Source organism: Hyla sarda, chromosome 1 (genome assembly GCF_029499605.1).
Source record: "Hyla sarda isolate aHylSar1 chromosome 1, aHylSar1.hap1, whole genome shotgun sequence".
Lineage (NCBI taxonomy): Eukaryota > Metazoa > Chordata > Amphibia > Anura > Hylidae > Hyla > Hyla sarda.
Genome location: NC_079189.1, coordinates 130,142,391 through 130,168,069, shown reverse-complemented (window position 1 = coordinate 130,168,069; position 25,679 = coordinate 130,142,391). Strand labels below are relative to the sequence as shown.

The 25,679-nt window shown below is 42.4% G+C and overlaps 1 protein-coding gene across 2 annotated transcripts in view; it reads right to left on the bottom strand.

Moving 5' to 3' along the window:
* Positions 1-2,558: 2,558 nt before the first annotated feature.
* The window catches only part of MARCHF1 (membrane associated ring-CH-type finger 1), a 383,459-nt gene continuing 360,338 nt past the window's right edge, over positions 2,559-25,679 (bottom strand). Inside the window, exons 6-7 of one of the 2 annotated variants that reach the window (XR_008889453.1) lie at positions 3,459-5,902; positions 2,559-3,419 (exon numbers count right to left, since the gene is read on the bottom strand). Coding sequence is in view for 1 of the 2 variants with exons in the window: in XM_056561343.1 (XP_056417318.1) it covers positions 5,601-5,902 (302 nt within the window). In the remaining variant the exon portion in view is untranslated. Of the gene's footprint in view, positions 5,903-25,679 lie in introns of both variants that reach the window. The other variant, XM_056561343.1, reaches the window with a different exon arrangement.

Here is a 25,679-nt window from a genome sequence, read left to right as displayed (position 1 = left end):
ATACGTGAAAAATTCGCATATGCGAAAATAAAACGAGAATATAACGAATGTGCGAATATTCGCGAGTATATGACGAATATTCGTCCATATATTCGCGAATATTCGCGAATTCGAATATGGCCTATGCCGCTCAACACTACCAATCACAGATCAGCTTTCATTTTTCTCATTTCTCTGGTAAAATGAAAGCTAAGCTGTGGTTGGTTGTTATGGGAAAGTCACACTAGTTTTTGTTTCAGACAGATTGATAAATCTAAGCCAGGGGACCCTAGTTCACATGTTAATCCAGTAAAGAATTTGTAGTTGTATTTGATGTGTCCATGTTCCCATACCAGTGTTTCAGCCACAATAAATAAGAAGCCTAAAATATATGTATATGGGTACTGTGAATTGACCTTCAAAAAAGTTTTGTGTATTACCATGCCATAATAGTGTACACTAAGGTATAATGTGAGTAGATGGGTCACCCAGAGCTTGACTAGTCAACTGCTGAGATTTGCCTATTATATTACTTGCAATTAGGAAAATATTATCTGTACGTAGCATCTCAATTGGAACTTTTATGGAAAAAAAACATCTTTTACTAATGACCCAGAGTCAAAGAGGCATTGTGCCACAATGCCTCTACTCGCTTGCTTTCACCATCCTCTTCCACTTTCTGGACAGCTAGGGCTGCATCAGAATCATAGCAGATGAGTCTGTGCAGTTTCTGCTGCTGGGCCTATTGAGCTCACCGTGCATGGACCACAATACCAATGTACGGCGCATGAACAAGATTTCACTAGGACTAAGAAACCCCTTGCTGTCCATGAAGAGGGAGGCAGTAAAAAAGATGTGTTTTCCAGAATAACACCAACGGAGATGCAACATAGAGGTACCATTGCTCTAATATAAAGTAATAGTATATGTGCACCTCAGGAGTTTACTGGGGAATTCCTGGGTGACAGATTCCCTTTAAATATTGGCATTTTATATCATATGAATGATGCATTGGTCACATGACATCCCCTCAGCCAGGCTTCAATGCAGAAATTCCTGGAAGGCTGTCCAAAAAGTCTATGCTCTGAAGGCATTATACAGGTTTCCATTGTCATTTAGGCAGAGGAGGAGAAAGTTGAACAAGGTTCCCTCTGCATACATTAATCTCTCCAGTGACCTATGGTCAAAATTACTGCTTGGTGGCTGACACATAACAGATGTTTTTCAGCATGCTCCCTGCATGCCACAAACCCGTATGTAAAAAGTTTGAGTATTTGCACCACTGTAAGCCAACCTGCGTAGGCCTTCCAAAGTAGAGTTTGATCAAATCGGCCTGTATCCTGTTTTCAATACCATTACTCTAGAAACCTCACTTACACATGCAACAAGCACATCAGAGACTTTACAATCAGTATATTTACTGTAAAAGCAAGTATTAAAGAGACAGTAATAAAACTATTCACTCATCTGCTTAAAAGGGTACTCCGCCCCCAGACATCTTATCCCCTATCAAAAAATAGGAGAGAAGATGTCTGTTTGCAGGGGTCCCGCCGCTGGGGCCCCCCTGCAATCTTCCTACTGCACCCGGCATTCGTTTAGAGCATCAGGTGCAGTGCCAGAGGCTCGTGACATCATGGCCATGCCCCACTTGTGACATCACGGCCATGCCTCCTCAATGCAAGTCTGTGGGAGGGGGCATGACGGCTGTCATGCCCCCTCCCATAGACTTGCATTGAGGGGGCATGGCCCTGACGTCACAAGCCTCCGCCCCGCATTGCTAGTCATCTGGCACAGAGGGAAGTTTGCTCCATGCACCATATATCTGGGGTGCCGCAGCCGAGTTTCCGGGGGTCCCCAGCGGCGGGACCCCTGCTGTCAGACATCTTATCCCCTATCCTTTGGATAGGGGATAAGATGTCTAGGGGCAGAGTACCCCTTTAAACTGTGTAACATACAACCCTGTGCTAAAGCAACTGTTTCATAATTGGGTTTGCATCGGAAAATCTGAAAAGTTTGACATTTTTTGTACTTTTTTCCTGCACTTCACACCATAAGAACAACACTTTTGACAAGAGAATTGTTGGGATTACAGGGGACCCTTAGGATTGTTATACCACCCTGCCATGTGACATTACCATCAACACCACTAAGGGACTGCCACTGCCTTCCCTGTGTGCTACACGAGCACTTTCTGAAGAAAGAATTGTGAAAGAATGTCAGCGTCTATATATGAAAAGCTGATGGAGACTTAGTCCCACAGGCTCAGGGCTGTATCTGCAGCCAAATAAATTCAGCTAAATATCGTCTTTGAGAGAATAAACGTGTGTATTTAATGATGCTGTGTTCAGTAATTGTTAAATATGTACATTAGATCACCTTGCAGAGATTTGTTGTCACTTCAACAGAGAAAGACTCATGGGTCCAATAAACCACATTACATTCCTTGTGGTTCATCTAAAATGGCAAAGTTCACAGATGGGTGAACACTTTTTATTCCCAATCAATTGAAAGGCTGGAAATGTTATGGCACAGATGCACACTCTTTATGTAATAGAAAAATACAAGACAAATGGATTCAGTGCTAAGACAGCTTTGGTTTTATTCGCAACGCAATAAACCATGAAAATATTGTATGAAAAACATTCAGCATCTCTGCTTTACTGGGTGGAAATAATGTTACAATAACATTTAGCCATCTAGAAATACACAGATGTTTATATTTTTTAATAATATCCCGGGATTGTCACCTAACAGTAGCTGTGGTTAATGTTGTTTTTTTTTTTTTTTTTTTATCAAAAGGCTTTAGGCTTAAGTTATTATTTTAATTTTATTATTTATGCTTATGTTTGCATTAATTAAACATTTTGTAAGATTTAGTAAGATATTTATTTGTTTATTTAAAATACCAATTTCATTCTAAGCTTTCGGGGTAGAAAACAATGGACATTGCCAGATCCCCACCCCCCAAAAAAATTTAATGTTGTTACTGATGAAAATTAAAGACCTTTTGCACTATTAAACTATTGTTGTTTAAAATGTTTTGAATATTTAATAAAAGAAAAGGCTCCTAAAAATCCCACCACAAGGGGTCCTCATACCTACTGGGACACTAACCAGTGCTATGGTCATGAACAATAGATGACTTATGGACAGGGCTACATGAGCAAAAACACTAATCACCTCCCATCACAAGGAGGGACACGTCCCCCTCCCCTGAGAGGATTTCTAACACTGAGAGCTAATAAAAAGAGGTATTTTTTTATAATAAATATTGGTAATAGAGGCATGAGGCATGTCCTTATGTCTCATCCTCATATCTTGTCTTCATATCCCGTCCTCATATCTCAACCTCATATCCCAACCTCACATCCCGTCCTCCTATCCCATCCTCCTATCCCATCCTCATATCTCGTCCTCATATCCCGTCCTCATATCCCGACCTCCTATCCCATCCTCCTATCCCATCATCATATCCCGACCTCCTATCCCGTCCTCATATATTGACTATTTGTCAGGACTAGATTTCTTCCTTTATTCTACTTTCACACAGAATAGAGATAACACCACCAACATTTTATGATGTAAAAATCTGTAATTTTATTTCCTCTTTAAAAAAAATGCAACTGACATAAGTTAGAGAAAAGACTCCAAAGACCACACTCAGCAGGAGCAGCGTTATTTAATGATTACACAAAGGTGAAGTCATATGAATCACCGAAAAGGAGCAATTTACACCTCAACACGTAGTTAATACTGTTCAGTTCTATTGTGCGGTATCCTCTCATTCTAAGACTGTGTGGCCTTCAACGTAAAGTTAATATTGATTGTGTTAAAGTGATGTATGTATGATTGCTATTAATGTTGTAACACTGTAAATAACACTGATATTAATCTCACAGTACACATGTGCATCTAAGATCTATGACACTATATGTGATCACAGGACAACACTTAGATTTGTAATAGTCATAGTCTAAATAACTGGTTACTGAAGCTCTGACTATTACACATCAGATGATCAATTCATTTTGGTGGTATTAACTCTATTCTTTGTGTCAGTATAACTTCTTTAAAACATTATTTTTTTTTTTTTACTTGATATGCTTTGGAACAAGGAAATGGTCTCAAATGTGAACATAGTCTCTAATGTCATCAGGTTGTAGTTTTGCTATATTAAAAAAAAAGGCATGATTTATTTAACAGATAGGAAACCTTATGGGCTACATCAATCTTACCTTAGTGAACGCACGATGGCGTATTACAATAGTAGTCTGGGTGCCAGCATAAATCTATGGCACTCCTGGCCTTTCCAGGGATACATTCCTAGGAACTTGTGGAAATATGTGAGTAGTAGAATTGGAGGTTGGTAATTGCATTATGTTTAATTACAGTACTAACTTCTCGGCCCGCATCACCCCTTTCCCCACCCACTATCCTTGTTAGGTTCTGAAGTTTACTATGTTTTGACTAGGATTACTTATTGTTATTGCAGTATGTACCTTAAGTGCCACCTATAATAAGGAGAGCAAATTCTTTCTGGATTTCTCTAATGTATAGTGTTCATCGGTACCTTATATTATCCTCTCCTCGCTTTAATTACCCATGTATATGCTGTAAACTATGTATCTCAGGCCAATGTATCGGCTATTTGTTAATTTGTTAATTTTGTTATAAAAAATTCAATAAAAACATTGAACCAGAAACCTTATGGGCAATTCAACTGCTAGGGACCCCCACCATAAGCGACAGAAGAAAGCCACCTCAAAAGGTATCTCCTGCTATGGTGGACTTGGAGGGACATTGCATTATATGTCATGTAAATAGGTGCAAGCAACTGATGACCAGAAATCAACTTCAATCTGGGAAAGGGTTTTTCAGATAGGACCACTTCTTCAGCTTCTAGATTATTAGAAGTCTTAACAGCTGGTGTCAAATCTTCAAAAAGACTGGAAACTTTCTTGGAAATTTGGGCCATTTGATGACTGTAACAACCTTTTAAGATTCCACAGGTAAAACAATACATTTTAATCTGTATCCACAGATATCATGGTTCATTTCATTTTTCTTAAGTGTTTTAATCCCCGAATCCCCCACAACTTCCAAATATTTATAAGTAATGTATCATGACGTTGTACAAACCTAAACTGCATTTTGTAAATTGGTTCTGGACATTAATTATTTTTGAGAACTTTCATGAGACAACATACAGAATTACAGAGGCTAATTTATCCGCCATTTATGTGTGTCCTGTAGAATGTGTTTTTTTTTTTTTATAGAAAACATTCAGTTCACTCACACAAAAACAAATACAATACAAACAACTGGGTAAAAAGATTTTCCCTCAAAAATTGAAACTAATAAAGTCAGTTGTTTTAGTTTGCTGACTTACAAAATTGTAGACTTTGTTCTAACTTTTCTTCTTGTGCTCTTTCATGATATTACTGTGCGATCAATGACATTTCTAGCATTGCGGTACCTTAATTTTCAGTTCGTGAGTCACAGCTGTACTCCTTGAGGAAAAGGATTACTAGCTCCCTGCTGCATGTTTGCAGAGAATCAGAAACACTTTAAGCATTTCTTTTGGAGACTTAATCTGATGTTCAAAAAATGTACCACGCTCATCAAACAGACATGACTCCAGGTACATTTGCATTGGAACATGATTGGAGATTAGTAGTTGTCTGTGAAACTGGGACAGATACAGAATCCTTGAGTTCAGTGTTCTGATTATTTGGATGGTTCTTAGTTTCAAGCTTCTTTGTAGTATCAGGGCAATTCTGAACAAATATGACTCGGTTGTAAGCCTTCAGTCTTCTCCACAACTGTATATAGACTTTACACTGAACATACATAAAAACTAAGCCACCTGTAAATCCAATTGCCACAACCACTAATTTTGTCCAAAATGGCCATTCCAGGACACCTATGAAAGTAAAGGATACAAGAAAAAATATTAGCAAAATTTTTAACTTTTCAAATGATAGATACAGCATTATATAATTGTATTTCCAGTGATCCACCATAAAACCTCTCAGGATATCCATATCTTTTAAATTCAGCCTCTTAGGATATGCATATCATTTATTATTAATAATAATATTTTTATATAGCACACAGATTCTGCAGCACTGTACACTCAAATTGGCTTCTGTCACCATTGGGGCTCACAATGTAAACCTATCAGTATGTTTTAATGTCTGGGAGGAAACCGGAGGAAACCCAGGAGGCAAACATGGAGAAAACATGCAAAACCTTTGGAGGTTCCTAGTGGGATTTGAAACCCAGCGCTGCAAGGTAATTGTGCTAATCACTGAGCCACCATGATGCCCCCAAGATCAGTACAGACAAATACCATTGAAGGAGTCTTACTGCAGCCCATTGATATATAACTAAAATAATGTGAATATCTTACCTAAGCAATAAATTACAAATATCTGTATGAAATGTTAAAGGGATACTCTGCCCCTAGACATCTTATCCCCAGCCCTGAGATCGTGGGGGTCCCAGAGGCCGGACCCTCCACGATCAGACATCTTATACCCTATCCTTTGGATAGTGGAAAAGATGTCTAGTGTGGAGTACCCCTTTAACCTGCACCCTATTGAAGTCCTGTGATTACAGCAGCATCAGCACTCTGCAGTGTGTAAAAAAGATGAGGTGGAGGCAAAAAACTAAGTTATACCTTACTATATAATAATGTTGAATGTTAAGTTCAGACTCTCAGCTGACATGACTAAAGATGTTTACAGTCCTTTTATGAGATATAGGACCAAATGTAATCTAAAATGTATTAGTATGAAACTATTTGCTTTTTTACTCTTTGATCTTGCAAAAATATGTCAGGATCTTTGTAATTTTTTATCCTTCCTTTATTCCTTTCATCCATCTACTCATCCCTCCCTTTCTTCTTTCCTGCTCTTTCCCTCCTTCTTTTCTTATATGTGAAAACTGTACTTTAAAATCAGTGGCCAGTGGCAATCAATTGCTATAAATCAGTGGCCAGCTTGTCAGTCTTCTGATGTGGCACACAGCATAGTCTGTGTCCTGAACCTTCCTTTCTTATTGTTTCTTTGTTGCTATGGCTCCAGAAAGTGTTCTTGACATGGGAGGAAGAAAGATTCCTTAACACACCGAGATTATTTTAATATATATTTTCTGTACTAGCTGAGTACCCGCCGTTGCCCGGTTTTTCCTTCCTAATCCTTGTTGGGGAGGAAAATAAACAAAGGAGGAACCTTTTGACTTCATATCCCGTCCTCATAAATTGTTGTCATATCCCGACCTCCTATCCAGTCCTCGTATCCCGACCTCCTATCCCGTCCTCCTATCCCGTCTTCCTATCCCATCCTCCTTTCCCATCCTCCTTTCCCGTCCTCCTTTCCCGTCCTCCTATCCCGTTCTCCTATGCTGTTCTCCTATCCCGTCCTCCTTTCCCGTCCTCCTTTCCCGTCCTCAAATCTCGACCTCCTTTCCCGTCCTCCTTTCCCATTCTCCTATCCTGTCCTCCTATCCAGTCCATCTATCCCATCCTCCTATCCCAACCTCCTATCCCGTCCTCCTATCCCGTCCTCCTATCCCATCCTCCTATCATGACCTCCTATCCCGACCTCCTATCCCGTCCTCATATCTCAACCTCCTATCCCGTCCTCCTATCTCGACCTCCTATCCTGACCTCCTATCCCGTCCTCCTAACCCGACCTCCTATCCCGTCCTCCTATCCCGTCTCCTAACCCGTCCTCCTATCCCGACCTCCTATCCCGACCGCCTATCTCGACCTCCTATCCCGACCTCCTATCCCGGTCCTCCTATCCCGGTCCTCCTATCCCGGTCCTCCTATCCCGGTCCTCCTATCCCGGTCCTCCTATCGCATCCTCCTATCGCGTCCTCCTATCCCGTCCTCCTATCCCGTCCTCCTATCCCGACCTCCTATCCCGATCTCCTATGTCGACCTCCTATCCCGACCCATAATATGTGTATCAGTTATTGAAATATCTCCAGCCGTACGGAAGTTATGTGGGAACATACATTTCCCATTGATTTGCATGGGACTTTAAACAAAAACCCCGACCCTCACAAATGGGGGGGTAGTTAAGGGTTAAATTAACTATCCTATATTTTAAGTGGATATATAAGTAACATGTGACCAAGTATTATCGAAATATGCAGTAACATATATTTCCCATTGACTTGTATGGGACTTTAAACATAAACCCCACCCCATCCTATGTTTGTTGTAGACATATAAGTAACATGTGTGCCAAGTTTCATGTTAATATCTTAAGCCGTTTGGACGTGATGCTGGAACATACACACATACACACATACATACATACACACACACATTGAGTTTTATATATATAGATACATAACAGTAGTTAGTTATTGACAAAGTTATTGACAAAAGTTAGATATTCTATATATTTATCTATACGTCTGACTGCTTGTTATATAACAAAAAGTAGACAAAGACTCAACTTTTATTATAGCAAATTTAAATGGCTGGATGCTAAAAATGTAGTAAAACAAATATGCAATGTATATCCGCCATCATGTGATTCATGGAGAAATCACATGGTGGTGGATATACATTTTAAATTATACACAAAATAGTGGGGGTCTGGGTGTAGGGTCTGAAGGTGGCTGATAGATGGATTGGGGAGATTTAACATACCATAATTCTTTACTTCTTCCCAACTCATCTATCAGCTGTATTCACCCTGAACAACAGACTAATCTAGTGACAGTACCCATTGTAATTTATCAAAGTTTGGGAGGGGGGGGGGAACTTAGTGAACTGGTTTCTGTTATTGTGCACCCAAATAAAGATCTTCGTTTTATTAGGCTGGCCAAAAATAGTGCTTCTCCTTTATGTACTTGGTAACACAATATATCCAAACAATCATCCATCTAATTTCCAGACACAATTAATTTTGTTTTAATATGAGAACAACATAATCATGTTTCAAGCTGCACCCACTACTTGGAGATGTAGCGAAAAGGGTCTACAAAAACATAACAAAGTTATTTTTCCTCTCTTCACTGCACAGCACACAGTTCCAATTAAAAGTCTGCAGAATACTTATATTTATACACTAGCCCCTCAACACACAATATTAATATGAAACCATTGTATCTTGAGTCCATAACTCTATGGAAAATTGGTGATTTGTTTTCAAGCCCCCGAAATGTCAAGCCAAAATAAGAAAACATGAAGACTGAAGAAAAATAAGCACATAAATAGTACAAATAAAACATCTATGTACTTTTAATTGTCAGAAGACGCAACTGGAAATGAGTAAATACTTTCTAGACGGATGAGATATTCCGCTGGTTCTGTAGATTTTGTCATGGAGAAACACTGCCATGAGGGGCGGCCCAGTTGCCGAATTCAATTCACAGGGCCCTCTTAATTACAAAAGGGCTTGTGCATGGATCTTGCTGAGTGATCCTTAGCACCTTTATCACCCAGCTTGTCCAACACCACTCCACACTAAACTTTGCTGAACAGATGGAAGAGCAATGCTGGGCTTGCACTTTAAGAGGGACTACTACTTAAAGAGAAGTACAATTTTCTGCAGGTCTTGAAGGTCTGCAGCAGTCAGCATGTGAGGACTTATAGTCCTCCAACATAGGAGAACATGAAAATAGTATGGCAGTACTGTTTTATGATGTGTGATGTGGTCAACTGTACTGTACCTATTTTGGACAGAGTCTTGGTCTGGGTGGGACACTTTACAGCTTGATGAGACTGTACTCCAACACTGCAGCGATACTACTCTGCAGTAACGCTGTGACCTCTAGGATCCTATGATGCCACTGTGATGTGGGGAAGAGGGAGGACAGCCTAACATATTATTGGATCAGTGACCTACAGCACTATCCAATCAGTTTGCAGCTTTCTGCAAGTCACTGAGGGAGGTGGAGGAGAAAAGCCTTGCACAGAACCAGGGACATGGAGCAACACAGTGCCACAGTGAGTAACTGATTCTTACTGTGTCTCTACAGTACTGAAGTTCATATGTGTGGTTTGACAGGGACAGGACACATTAAGCAATCCGAGGGCAGCTGTGTCAGCAGCCCCGCCAGGTAGATGCTAATGAACCGTACCAATGCCCCAAATAAAGGGACAAACATCCTTTACAGTGACACTGACAGTCATTTGTTCTGTCTAAACATTGGCGTCTCTTCATTCTGATCATTGTGATCCCCTTAGTCTGTGCGTTTGTGAAAACCAAAACAGTTGGGCTCTCACCAATAAGGAAAGAAGGCATATCCTAGACATATTCGATCACTTCCTGTAGTGGATAAAGGAAACCCTTTTAAAGGGGTTGTCCAACACATTAACCTATGTATGGTGTCAAAAAGTATAATAAAGCCACTTACTAATATAATGTTATTAGCCATACTGCACAGATCTCTCCATATTAGCTCTTCTCTCTTCCTTGTAGCTGCGACACGTCAGAACTCTGTATCTTATTAATAACAAAAATTCATACAAATATCCAAAAAGTACCCTTCCCCATAAAAACGTAGATATAGGGCATATTTGTGGTGACCCAGAATATATCCCATCCTGCGTGGCAGATGTTGCCTTCAGTGTCTGTCTTAGGCCCACACTACTGGGTTATGTATTGGCATTTTCTATGTACCTGTTGCTTTAAGTCTGTTAAAACCTGTTGTTAGAGGAGTGTGCATGAGGTAAACCAGGTGACTTGTCAGCCCAATGGGGATCCTCAAAATATGCCCCATATATAGGGTGGGAGGCGTTAGCTAGTTAGTTCTTAGTTCCACTTTCTGCTGTGAACATGTAGCAGACCTGCTGTGAGCTGAACTCCTGAAGCACAGCCTGGAGGAAGTCTGAGGAGGCCTCAAGTTTAATCCTGCAACCACTCATCTTCTAAAGCAAATCCCCTGCGCCAGGTGAATGTCAAAGCCTAGTGGTAAGCAATACAGGGATTCAAGTCAGTCATCCAAGTCAGTCATACAGGCCACTAAAGTAAGCGTGGGTTGTCATACAGCAAGTCAGTCATACAGTGGGGCAAAATAGTATTTAGTCATCCACGAATTGTGCAAGTTCTCCCACTTAGAAAGATGAGAGAGGCCTGTAATTTTCATCATAGGTATACCTCAACTATGAGAGACATTATGAGAAAAAAATCCATGAAATCACATTGTCTGATTTTTAAAGAATTTATTTGCAAATGATGGTGCAGAATAAGTATTTGGTCACCTACACAGACCTGTAACTTTTTTCTTTAATAGTCCCCTCTGTCCTCCACTCAGTACCAGTATTAATGGCACCTGTTTGAACTTATCAGTATAAAAGACACCTGTCCATAACCTCAAACAGTCACACTCCAAACTCCACTATGCCCAAGACCAAAGAGCTCTCAAAGGTCACCAGAAACAAAATTGTAGACCTGCACTAGGCTGGGAAGACTGAATCTGCAATAGGCAAGAAGCTTGGTGTGATGAAATCAAATGTGGGATCAATTATTAGAAAATGGAAGACATACAAGACCACTGATAATCTCCCTCGATCTGGGGCTCCACGCAAGATCTCACCCTGTGGTGTCAAAATGATCACAAGAACGGTGAGCAAAAATCCCTGGACCACACGTGGGGGGGGACCTAGTGAAGGACCTGCAGACAGCTGGGACCAAAGTAACAAAGGCTACCATCAGTAACACACTACGCGGCCAGGGACTCAAATCATGCAGTGCCAGACGCGTCCCCCTGCTTAATCCAGTACGTGTCCGGGCCCATCTGAAGTTTGTTAGAGAGCATTTGGATGATCCAGGAGAGTATTGGGAAAATGTCATACGGTCAGAAACCAAAGTAGAACTTTTTAGTAAAAACTCAACTAGTCGTGTTTGGAAGAGAAAGAATGCTGAGTTGCATGCATAGATTACCATACCTACTGTGAAGCATGGGGGTGGAAACATCATGCTTTGGGGCTGTTTTTCTGCTAAGGGACAAGGACGGCCGATCTGTGTAAAGGAAAGAATCAATTGGGCCATGTACTGTGAGATTTTAAGTGAAAACCTCCTTCCATCAGCAAGTGTATTGAAGATGAAATGTGGCTGGGTCTTTCAGCATGACAATAATCCCAAACACACCACCCAGGCAACGAAAGAGTAGTTTAGTAAGAAGCATTTCAAGGTCCTGGAGGGGCCTAGCCAGTCTCCAGATCTCAACCCCATAGATCTGAATGGAGGAATGGGCCAAAAAACCAGCAGCAGTGTTTGAAAACCTTGTGAAGCTTATTGCCTTGCTGGTAACTTGAATTGTGCTGTATACAGTGGGGCAAAAAAGTATTTAGTCAGCCACCAATTGTGCAAGTTCTCCCACTTAAAAAGATGAGAGGCCTGTAATTTTCATCATAGGTATACCTTAACTATGAGAGACATAATGAGAAAAAAAAATCCATAAAATCATTGTCAGATTTTTAAAGAATTTATTTGCAAATCATGATGGAAAATAAGTATTTGGTCAATAACAAAAGTTAATCTCAATACTTTGTTATATTGTTATATACCCTTTGTTGGCAATGGCAGAGGTCAAATGTTTTCTGTAAGTCTTCACAAGGTTTACCCTGCACCTCCCTTTGTACCAATCTAAGCTGTAATGGATTTTACCATTTATCCTGCATCAGTGAAGTCAGTTTACCCGTAACCTTGTGTCGGAGTATTCATTGCCCCATGCCTGGCCCAGGAGAAGCCATCTCAACTTTGGAAGGTGTTTAGGTTAACCGTGCCCTGGCATCACGAAAAGGTTAATTTGCACATTACCATCACCCAACACCACATATTAAAAACACAAGGTTGGAAAATGCCACATTTCATAAATATACAACTGTGTTTTGAAAATAACAAAGAAGCATCCTATTGCACACTATGTGGGTTGGGAAAATTAAGTATGTAAAAATAACAAAGATGATCACATGGACACAACTGAAGAGATGATAGTAAGTACTGTGACATATATAGTGTCTACATGCATTGCAAATCTACTCTATGTCTTGCTGTTGCCCCTAGATGTAAGATAAATGAATACACATATATATAAAACTCAACGTGTGTATGTGTTCCAGCATCACGTCCAAACGACTAAAGATATTAACATGAAACTTGGCACACATGTTACTTATATGTCAATAACAAACATAGGATATGTGATTTAACCCTTACTCACCCCCATTTGCCAGGGGCGGGGTTTATGTTTAAAGTCCCATACAAGTCAATGGGAAATATATGTTACTGCATAACTTCCAAACGGCTGGAGATATTTCTATAATACTTGGTCACATGTTACTTATATGTCCACTTAAAATATAGGATAGTTAATTTAACCCTTAACTACTCCCATTTGTGAGGGTCGGGGTTTTTGTTTAAAGTCCGATGCAAATCAATGGGAAATATTTGTTCCCACATAACTTCCGTACGGCTGGAGATATTTCAATACCTGGTTATTACGGGTCGGGATAGGAGGTCGGGATATGTGGACGGGATAGGAGGACCGGGACAGAAGGACCGGGATTGGAGGACCAGGATAGGAGGACTGGGATAGGAGGACAGGGATAGGAGGTCTGTATAGGGATAGGAGGTCGGGATAGGAGGTCAGGATAGGAGGTCAAGATAGGAGGATGGGATAGGGGGACGGAATAGGAGGTCAGGATAGGAGGTTGGGATAGGAGGTCGGGATAAGAGGTCAAGACAGGAGGATGGGATAGGGGGACGGAATAGGAGTTCAGGATAGGAGGTTGGGATAGGAGGTCGGGATAAGAGGTCAAGACAGGAGGTCGAGACAGGAGGTTGAGATAGATGGAATGGATAGGACGGAATAGGAGGTTGAGATAGGAGGTCAAGATAGGAGGATAGGATAGGAGGTTAAGATAGAAGGACGAGATATGAGGATGGGATAGGAGGTCGAGATAGGAGGTGGAGATAGGAGGATGGAATAGGAGGATGGGATATGAAGATGGGATAGGATGTCGAGATAGGAGGTCGAGATATGAGGACGGGATAGAAGGACGAGATAGGAGGTGGAGATAGGAGGACGAGATATGAGGACGAGATATGAGGACAGGATAGGAGGTTGAGATATGAGGAGGGGATAGGAGGTCAGGATATGAGGAGGGGATAGGAGGTCGGGATAGGAGGTCGGGATATGAGGACGTGATATGGGGTTGGGATATGACAACAATATATGAGGACTGGATGTGAAGTCAAAAGCTTCCTCCTTTGTTTATTTTTCTCCCCAACAAGGATTAGAAAGAAAAAACCAGGCCACACCGGGTATTCAGCTAGTGTATATATATATATATATATATATATATATATATGTGTGTAGCGAAAAATAACGGAAGAGCAGCACAACCAGGGCAAAAAGATCTTTGCAGCAGTAGCCGGGTGCAGGCGACTAGTTGGTCCAGGTCACGGACCCAAAATACAGGATAAAGCAGATAGTCGCAGCATTCCAAAAGTGTGGAAAAATCAGGTGGCTTTTATTCCATACAAAAACAAGAGCAACATGCTTGAAAAAGGCTGCAAAGGCAGCCGAAACGTTGCTCTTGTTTTTGTATGGAATAAAAGCCACATGATTTTTGTCACACTTTTGGAGTGCTGCAACTATCTGCTTTATCATATATATATATATATATATATATATATATATATATATATATATATATATATATATATACACATACACAAATGGTAATATTAAGGGCTATATTGCACAGAAAAGCCCAATGGCAAGTACCCATGTGTAAATGAGTGCTAAGGTAGATGTACAAATCAACTAAAACAACCAATTGAAGTGGTTGTGCAATGGACATGCAAATGTTTTCCCCTCCCTCCAATGTGTTTCACTCAGTTTTTTCTAGGTACATTTTGAATATCTGTATTTGCATAACTGGGGGCAAGTTGTCTAGGTAATTATTCTAGTAGATTTGGAGGTGAAATTCAGCACTAGATTAAAATTTGTAAACTTTATTTTAATCCATTAAATGTTTTGTTTTTGCATGGTAGGCCCCCTGACAACACATTTTAGCCTAAGTGACTTCATTCATATTCTGAGACTATAATTTGGCCATTTAGGCTTGAAACGTTATAGCTAAGGATTGAAATGAAGTTAAGTATTCATCCGGTTCAGGATTCCACATCCAAATCCACTAGATATGTATTATTAGTAAACAGGATTACAAGGGAAAATCTCAACTTCACTTATCTGCCTTTCTTCTCTGCAGATCCTCTCATGTCCTGTCAGGTTGGATGGGGACCTTCAGTGTAAGCCATTTTCAGGCCTTTCCAGATATGTTCAACTAAATTGAAGACAGGACTCTGGCTCGGGCACTCAAGAACATTTACAATGTTATCTCAAAGCCACTCCCATATTGTCTTTGCTATGTGTTTATTAAAACCTGTGCAGAGCAAAAGTGGTGCAGTTGCCCAAAGCAACCAATCAGATTGCTTAATTTTAATTTTTCAGTGGGCATTTTAAAAACTAAAGAGGCAATCTGCTACAATTTTCATCTGTGCAGATTTTAATAAATCTCCCCCATTGTCTTGTGGGAAGGCGAACCTACTGCCCAGTCTGAAGTCCAGAGGACTTTTCTTTTAGAGGTTTACATTCAGAATGTCTCTGTACTAAGCTTCATTCATCTTTCCCTGAACCCCAAATGGTCTCCCTGTCGCAGCTGCTGAAAAATATCACCATCCACTGCCACCACCATGCTTCATTGTATCAATGGTATTGGGTAATGGGCAGCGCCTGGTTTCCTCCAGACATTATGCTTAGAATTGAGACCAACAACTTCAATTTTGGTTTCAGCAGACAAGATAATCTAGTTTCTTACTGTCTGAGAGTCCTTTTTTTTAAACTCTAGGTGGGAATTCATTTTTTTTTTTTTTACTGAAGAGAAACTTCTTTCTAGCTACTCTGCCAAAAAGCCCTAATAGGTAGAATCAGTAATGGTTGACCTTCTGAAAGTTGCTGAATTTCTTTGTAACCTTCTCCAGATCGGTGTCTCTACACAATCCTTTCTCTGAGCTCTACAGGCAGTTATTCTTTCTCATGGCTTGATTTTTGGCCTGATATACATTGTCAGCCGGGAAACAAAGATGAGAAGTGAGAGGCTCCTAGAACTTAATATCAAGTATCATAGCAAGGGTCTGAATACTTATGTCCAGGCAAACTTTTAGTTTTTAATTTAAGAAAGTTGCTATTTTTAAAATTATATTTTCATATTCTTATTATGGGGTATTGAGTGCAGAATGATGAGGAAAAAAAACAAACATCTATCTGCATATACAATATGTGAAAAAGTGAAAGGGTCTTAATACTTTCCAAATGCATTGTATATGCAGACAGTACTCCATTCACTCTGTATGAGGTTTCTGAACAGTGTCCAGCGCTACAGTTGGACATAACAAGCGGTCGGACAGTGCCCTCATTCCTCTTGTTTGGATTCTTGATCAGTTTATAAGCATGTAATGTATTTTGATTTTGTTTGTATAAACTGTCTAATTTAAAGAATACTTGTTACCTTCTAGAATTGACCTGGTCTTATCGAATGATGCAGGGTTGCGATTTACTGCTGAAATTAAATACGAGTCGAGGACAATCTCGGACCATTCACCAGTAATAATGGAGTTTGGGGGTAGAGGAAGGGGGAGAGAGTGGGTATGAACTCTTATTGGCTTAGCCTGATAGATGGTAAGGAAGATATTGCAAGGGGGATATGGGAATGTTGGGAAATTAATAAGAACTCGGCCCCCTACCCTGTGGTGTGGGATACCATCAAAGCCTTGCTCCGGGGTATCTTATATAAAGCCTTACCAAAAAAAGAGGGAATATAAACAGGTGGATCAGGACCTCAGGGAGAAGGTTAAAGATGCAGAGGAAGGATATGAGAGAACTCGATCTGAAGATTCAGGGAATTGGAGAAAATGACAGGGTACTATTTAGAAAAAGCCCAACACAAGATTTTTTTTCGCTGGACAGAAAGACTTTGTAGAAGGAGCTCGCCCCGGGAAACTACTAGCTAGTGTAGTTAGAGCTCAAAGAGGAAGAAGTGATATCTCAGCATTGCAGGACAATCGTGGTGAAATACAAACAGATCAGGAGGAGATACATGAGATAGCTTGCTCCTTTTATCAACAGCTAAATAGTACAGAAAAGCATCTGGGAGATACTGATATAGAGGAATATTTAAAAGAGTGTGATTTTCTGGCTATAAATAGAGATCAGTTGGACATTCTGAACAAGGAGATTACAGTAGAGGAATTAGGAGAAGCGTTGGAAGGATGCTCCTCTACATCAGCCCCGGGACTGCCCTATTCAATGTATAAAGAGGTTCTATTACCAATTTTTGGAATGGTTCTGGAGAAGGCCCGGAAGGGAGGTACCTCCCTCCATGCTTGAAACTAAAATAGTCCTCATATTAAAAAAGGGTAAGGATAGTACTAAAATTGAGTCTTACCGGCCTATCTCACTGATAAATTCAAACGCTAAGCTATTGGCAAAGCTTCTGGCCAGAAGATTATCTACTCTCCTCCCTGACATGGTTGGAACTGAACAAACTGGGTTTCTTCCGGGGAGATCAATTCATAGTGATTTGCTTTGATCTCTAGTTAATATACAGTTGGGATCTAGTCCATCCTGCTCCGCCCTGTCACTTGATGCTATGAAAGCATTTGACAGGGTGGAGTGGAGATTTTGTGGGCTGTTCTTAAAAAATTTGGTATGGAATGGGCAATAGCACAATGGATAAAATTATTATATATGAACCCAAGGGCAACGGTAGCAGTTAATGGGTCACTATCACCACAATTGATAATAGAAAGGGGTACGATACAAGGTTGCCCACTCTCACACTTGCTGTTTGTGTTATTTCTGGAGCCATTAGCAGCAAGGTTAAAAAAGGCAAGTAATATTAGGGGTTTTGGGATCTAGGGGCAGAAGAAAAATTCCTTATGTATGCTGATGATATACTCTTGTTTTTAGAGGTTGCGAATAAAGGGGTTCCAGAAGTAATTAAGGTAGTGGAGGAATTTGGGAACCTATCAGGTCTTAAAATTAACTGTAAATCGTCTTTAATGCCATTGGTTCCAGGAGAAGTAACTTGGTTAACAGGAGTGAAGGTATTAGCAGAAAATGAAAATCTGGATTATTTGGGTATTAAACTCTCTGTGTTGAAAGAGTACTTTATGCACTTTAATTTGAGACTGTTGTTACGCCGAGCGCTCCGGGTCCCCGCTCCTCCCCGGAGCGCTCACGGCGTCTCTCTCCCTGCAGCGCCCCGGTCGGTCCCGCTGACCGGGAGCGCTGCACTGTCATGGCCGTCGGGGATGCGATTCGCACAGCGGGACGCGCCCGCTTGCGAATCGCGTCCCAAGTCACTTACCTGTCCCGGTCCCCGGCTGTCATGCTCTGGCGCGCGCGGCTCCGCTCTCTAGGGCGCGCGCGCGCCAGCTCTCTAGATTTAAAGGGCCAGTGCACCAATGATGGTGCCTGGCCCAATCTTCCCAATTACCTTGATTAGTTTCCACCTGTGCACTCCCTACTTATACCTCACTTCCCCTGCACTCCCTTGCCGGATCTTGTTGCCCTTGTGCCTAGTGAAAGCGTTCCCTTGTCTGTTCCTAGCCCGTGTTCCAGACCTCCTGCCGTTGCCCCTGACTGCGATCCTTGCTGCCTGCCCTGACCTTCTGCTACGTCCGACCTTGCTCTTGCCTTATCCCTTGTACCATGCCTATCTCAGCAGTCAGAGAGGTTGAGCCGTTGCCGGTGGATACGACCTGGTTGCTACCGCCGCTGCAAGACCATCCCGCTTTGCGGCGGGCTCTGGTGAAAACCAGTAGCTACTTAGAACCGGTCCACCGACACGGTCCTCGCCAAACCCTCTCTGACACAGAGGATCCACCTCCAGCCTGCCGATCCGTGACAGTAGATCCGGCCATGGATTCCGCTGAGGTGCCGCTGTCAAGTCTTGCCGACATTTCCACGGTGATCGCCCAGCAAGCCCTAAAGATCACCCAACGAAATCACCAGCTGGCATACTTGACCACCGTGACACTGCAACTTCAGTCACAGATACAGCAGCTGCTGCCGCAGATACAGCAACTTCAGTCACAGACACAGCAGCTGCAACAACCATCTCCTCCGCCGGCTCCTGCAACTCCTCCGCAGCAACCGGCCGCTCCTAACCCCTGCTTGTCCCTGCCGGACAAATTTGATGAGGACTCTAGACTCTGCCGTGGTCTCCTGCCTGGGAAGGCCCTGCCATGTGCCACACCGCCCGGAGCACCTCTCTTACAGTATCCTTTGCAATCCACCCCTGTGCCTCCCGCCGAGGAGGCTATGCAACTGGATCGGTCCCGCCTGACCCCTGAAGAGAGGACTCGCCGCAGGAAGAAAGAAGATTTACTTCTACACTGCACTGTGCGTTACCGCACAGAACCCCTGCTCTTCAGCATGGAACTTTTTGTTTTGCCCAAATGCTCCTCTGAAGTCCTCCTCGGTCTGCCATGGCTCCAACCCCCATCTTCTGCCCTTGTCTGGACCACCGGGGAGATCGGGAGCTGGGGTGCTTCTTGCCACAGGAAGTGCCTCACGTCTGCTCCCAGTTCCGTCAGTCAAGCCTCTGTGTCTCCCCCTTTACCTGGCCTCCCCAAGGCCTGTCTGGACTATGCTGTGTCTCCTCCTCACGGCTCCCGTCCTGTTGACACTCTGCCCCGTGCCGGGCTTGACCCTCTTCCCTCCCTCCCCACCCCCACGCCTTCTTGTGTGCCCGCTGTTGATGAGGTTTTCCGGGGCTTCGCCACCATCTGGGAAAAGACTCTTAAATCCCTCATACTAGCCTCATCCCGGGTGAAGAAGCTTGCCGAAGGAAAACGAAGAACCCCCCCTGTTTTTGTGTGGCTCTCCACCAAGTATATCCGCTTCCGTGTCCCCAGTTTTAATCTCGGACCACGTTATCTTGGACCCTTTGGAGTTGAGTGCTCAGAGGAGAGATCTTGGGAACCTGAGGACATCATCCTGGACAAAAGTCTTATCCTCAGGTTCTCAGGCTCCAAGAAGAGGGGGAGACCCAAGGGGGGGGGTACTGTTACGCCGAGCGCTCCGGGTCCCCGCTCCTCCCCGGAGCGCTCACGGCGTCTCTCTCCCTGCAGCGCCCCGGTCGGTCCCGCTGACCGGGAGCGCTGCACTGTCATGGCCGTCGGGGATGCGATTCGCACAGCGGGACGCGCCCGCTTGCGAATCGCGTCCCAAGTCACTTACCTGTCCCGGTCCCCGGCTGTCATGCTCTGGCGCGCGCGGCTCCGCACTCTAGGGCGCGCGCGCGCCAGCTCTCTAGATTTAAAGGGCCAGTGCACCAATGATGGTGCCTGGCCCAATCTTCCCAATTACCTTGATTAGTTTCCACCTGTGCACTCCCTACTTATACCTCACTTCCCCTGCACTCCCTTGCCGGATATTGTTGCCCTTGTGCCTAGTGAAAGCGTTCCCTTGTCTGTTCCTAGCCCGTGTTCCAGACCTCCTGCCGTTGCCCCTGACTACGATCCTTGCTGCCTGCCCTGACCTTCTGCTACGTCCGACCTTGCTCTTGCCTTATCCCTTGTACCATGCTTATCTCAGCAGTCAGAGAGGTTGAGCCGTTGCCGGTGGATACGACCTGGTTGCTACCGCCGCTGCAAGACCATCCCGCTTTGCGGCGGGCTCTGGTGAAAACCAGTAGCTACTTAGAACCGGTCCACCGACACGGTCCTCGCCAAACCCTCTCTGACACAGAGGATCCACCTCCAGCCTGCCGATCCGTGACAACTGTTGCTGAGTAAAATTAGAAGAAAAGGAGATGCATGGATATGTCTGCCCTTATCGATTGCGGATCGGGTTGGATTGATCAAGATGGTGGTGCTCCCACAGGCTTTATACGTCTTGGGAGCGGCTCCATGTTGGATCCCTAGGAATTGGTTCTGGGGTTTAGAAGCTTTGGTGGGATAGGTACAGCCAGAAGGAGAAGCTGGAGGGGGACTGCCGGAACTAAGATTGTATTTTCTAGCAAAAAATATTCAGAAGCTTAGAAGGGGTGGAATGATGCACTTTGGGGGGACTTATTTAAAGACTATAGGGGTAAATTTGAGAATTTCATGGAATTTGTGGAAGCGGGCTTACCAGTAAAGGAGGATTTGGCACATATTTCACTGATAAAGTTGCTTAGGCGAGTTTGGCAGGAGGTCAAAAAGAGATGTAACATAGAGGGTAGTATAATAAACACAGTGATATCGGATAATATAGAATTTGAACAATTTAGGAAAGGGATGAGTATTGACTTTTGGAAGGGGAAGGGTATTAAGAATGTGGCACAGATTTGTGAAAATGGGAAGATGAAAACATTTTCAGAGAGGGGACCCTGGGATATCTGGCTTAAAAATAGGAACGCATACACACCTGACTTCTGCATTTACGGATGATGTGCTACTCCTACTTACGAACCCTAACGAATCCTTGCCTGGAGTTCTCAGGGCCCTGGCGCTATACAGCAAAGTGTCTAACTTTAAGGTCATAAGTCAGAGATATTGAATATCTCAGTCCCTGCAAAACTAATTAATGATTTAAAGGCGATGGCTCCCTACCTTTGGCCCCAAACTTCTATAAAGTACCTCGGCATACAATTACCCCACTCCCTTTCCCTATTATATAGTTCTAACTTTGCCCTGCTTCTGCAAAAACTCACCAATATTTTGAACGTGTATGACTTTTCCTATCTCTCATGGATGAGGCGTAAAAATCTTCTCCATACCTATGTTTTTCCAATCTATTTATACTCTTTAACACTTCTTCCGATCCATATTACCCAGGCACTTCTTCCAAAAAATTAAACGTATGTTCTCCAATTTTCTGTGGAAACACGCTAGACCCAGGCTGGCATACTCTCTACTTACTCGAAAAAAAACTATCAGTAGGACTGGGTTTACCTGATGCTGAACTGTGCTACAAATATATGCACCTGAAACGCTGGGTTGAGTTGGTCACTGGCACTGGAACGTTGCGAGACTCGGACATTGAGACTGAGCAGCTGGGCCCAAGGAAGTTGAGCTTACTCTGGGCTCCTGAAAAAGCGGAAATTGCTTCCCTACGCAGCCCTTTGTTAAAAGGCACCTTACTGATAAAATATGAATTCTCTACTAGGAATCCTACCCCTAAGGTGATAACCCCTGTTGCTCCAGCCTCACTCGTTCCGCAGCTGCTGAATGTTCCTGCTCAACATAGGAACCCTGTCTGGCACAGGCTAGCTACAGTTACATTGGCTGATTTATTCCATAACATCACCCCACCTAGTCTAGAGCTACTCCAATCCTTGATACACTCTCACCCTTCTGCCACCTTCTTTGGTTACGCTGCACGACAGGTTTGCATAGCTTTCATGAAGGAATACTCCATTGCCGAGACTACTACATGGTTGGACGATCTCGCTGTTAGAGATAAAAGAGGTAAGCTTAAGCTGTCCACATTTAGTGGCCTTCTCTTACGAGATACGGCCTCTAACTTCCCACTATATCTACACTCTTGGGAAAAAGAACTAAATATTCAGCTCTCTGATGAGATGCGCTGGCATGTGGTTCGCTGCTCCCATGGCTTCTCCCGCTGCATTAAGTTGCAAGAAAACCATTTCAAATTATTGACCAGATGGTACAAAACACCTGAGGTCCTACATAGGTTCGGCCTCACAAACTCAAACTTATGTTGGAGGTGCGGGAAGGAAGTGGGGACACTGACCCACATCTGGTGGACCTGCTCGATTATTCAACCCTTCTGGAGGGAGGTAGAAGATGTTATTAATGTAGTGTGCCGGGGATCTATCCAGATGTCTATGGCGCTTATCGCCTTGGCCTTACCCACTCCTACCTTTAAACCCTCTGCCAAATCCTTGCCCACTCATATGCTAGCGGCTGCAAAATCACTTGTCCCCCAATTGTGGTGCCAAACAATACCCCCCACCAAAAATCAATGGGTTGATGAAATAAACCAAATTTGCAGAATGGAAGAAATGTCCAGCTGGCAAACATTATCTCATGAAAAATTTGAAATTATATGGGGCCCCTGGCTCAAATACAAACACCCTGATGCGACCCAACATATTACTTGTATCCCATCTTAAATAACTGATGTAACCTACCTGGTCTTATGGACGTAGTCCGCATAAGCTGTAGCAGAGGTGACTACCACACCCTTCTCCTCCCCTCCCCCCCTGTACCCCTTCCTCTTTCCTCAGTGCCTGGACATCTGTCCGTGAAACTCATATACTCATTAGGTACATATATTACCCACCCCCTCACACCTCCCCCCCCCCCCCTCGACCCTATTTTTAGTGTCCTGCGATTACGCTACCTAGGCCCGACTCAGATGAAACTCTATATATTTTTTATCTTTATTTATGTTTTTCTTGTTATCGTTTATAGACTTTTGCCTTTGTGTATTAGATATCATTGTTGACATGTCTTATGCTGACATGTCTATGACTACATGCACATGTGGAAGGCAGGTTGTTTTCCCTGTTTGCTGTCTGCGATATTGCCATGCCTATTTGTTATGTTATGTGACAAAATCAATAAAAACAGATTTGTTAAAAAAAAAATTTCAGAGAGAGTTTGCTTTGAGGAATGAACATAAATTTTGGTATATACAGTTGTGTGAAGCACATAGATACACTAAAAATAAGGAGAAATTCAAAATAAGTACACATAGCGTGATAGAATTTCTGAACATGGAGGGGGGTGGTAGGATAAATCAGATATATAATAAAAGGAGATGTCCGGCACAGACTTTTTCTATTCCGTCCTGCCTGGGCTGCAAAAAAAAAATAAAAAACTTTCACTCACCTCCATATGTTCTCCCAGAACTCTGCAACAGCTGATCTGTCGGCTGGGCTGTCTGCTTCCAACTTCCTTTAGCCTGGTATGTCACACAGTGTTTCAGCCTATCACCGGCCGCAGCGATGTCCCGCCTTGGCCGGTGATAGGCTGAAGCGCCGTGTGACGTACCGGGCTAAAGGAAATAGGAAGTAAACAGCCCGGCCGACCGATCAGCTGTTGCGGAGCTCCGTGAGAACATTTGGAGGTAAGTGAAAGTTTTGTCTTTTTTTGCAGCATGGAATAGAAAAAGTCTGTGCCAGACATCTCCTTTAATCCTAAAAACTGTACCGGTGATATTTCAGGAAAAAAAAAAAGGAAGTTGGAAAAATGTTTTGGCACAATCTTATCAGATTCGTGGAAAAGGATTTTAATGAAGTGTTCATCTAACAAGAAATATCAAATTATGCAATTAAGAAAAATTTGCCATCAATACTACTCACCGTTACATTTAAAACATATAGGGTGTTGGAGAAATGCAGATTGTCTTAGTGTTGGATTATAGATGCAGACCTGGTTCACTTATTATGGGAATGACCCAGAGTTAAAGAATTGTGGCAAAAGGTATTCCTGATGATTGAATATCAAGAAGGATTGGTTGGGGACAGAGATCATTCTAGGCTATCTGGTTAATATCAGTAAGGGCCAAGAATTATTAAATTGTATTTTGATGCTGGCAAAAGTGGTGATCTTGAGAGGGCAATTTGGCAAAAAAAATGGCCCTGAAATAGTTGTTTGGGTAAGGCTAGTTCAAAAAATAAAAAAAATATGAGAAGTGGCGAATAAATACAAAGAAAGGTTTGGAAAAGTACGAGAGGATTTGGTCGGAGTGGAACAACTGAATTTATTGTTTGATGAAGTCCCCCCCCCCCCCCCCCCCCCTTCTGATAGGGGGGATTGAATAATTAAAGTTGTGAAATTGTTGTATATTTTGTACAGTAAGAGGTATTGTAATTAATAAAAATTTATTGAAATAAAAAAAAAATACCTGTCACCAAACTAAACGTTAAATATATTGTCGCTTATGTAATTATAACACACTTTGCTATTTACATGTTGTTAAAATTCTCAACCTTTAAATGTTTTTAATGTGATTGAAAAAACAGCCACTAGGTGGCTCTGTTCTGTTCAGTTAGTTTGGTCTCCTCCCGGCCTGGCAGGAGACCAAACTCAGGAAGTGCGTGGCATGGGGAGGCACAGCTCTTGCAGGTTTCAGTGACGTCTCGCCTGCTGGGAAACACCCAGTTTCTCCTGCCAGGAGCTCACACAATGAGAGAAAGGGGAATGGTATGACACAGAGCTTTTTAAAGGCTCTGATTTATTTTTGAAGGTAGGAGGGGTGTTAGGAGTGGTTAGGGAATATAATCAGAGTTTGTTCAGAAAATATGGTGTAATGAATATATCTATCTATATAAATAAATATATATATATATATATATATATATATATATATATATATATATATATATATTGCAATGCATGTCAGGAGGATAAGGGAATGTCGGGAGGATAATAGCATGCTTTATTAGAATCTCTCCATTCCTGCATGATAAAATCATGAAATCTATCTTTCTTAGTATTCTGTGAGCACAAATTTAATATGTTTATTTTCCTCTTTAGTAAGAATTCATCTGTGTTTACACAGACATTGGAAAGAGATTTAAGCACGTATAAAGGACAAAATGGAGCATGACTATTCTGCTATTCAGTCCATTTTCTGATACACTTATGTGGATAGAGAATTAGGCTGTGGCATTGATCTAGCTTGAATATATTTATCTA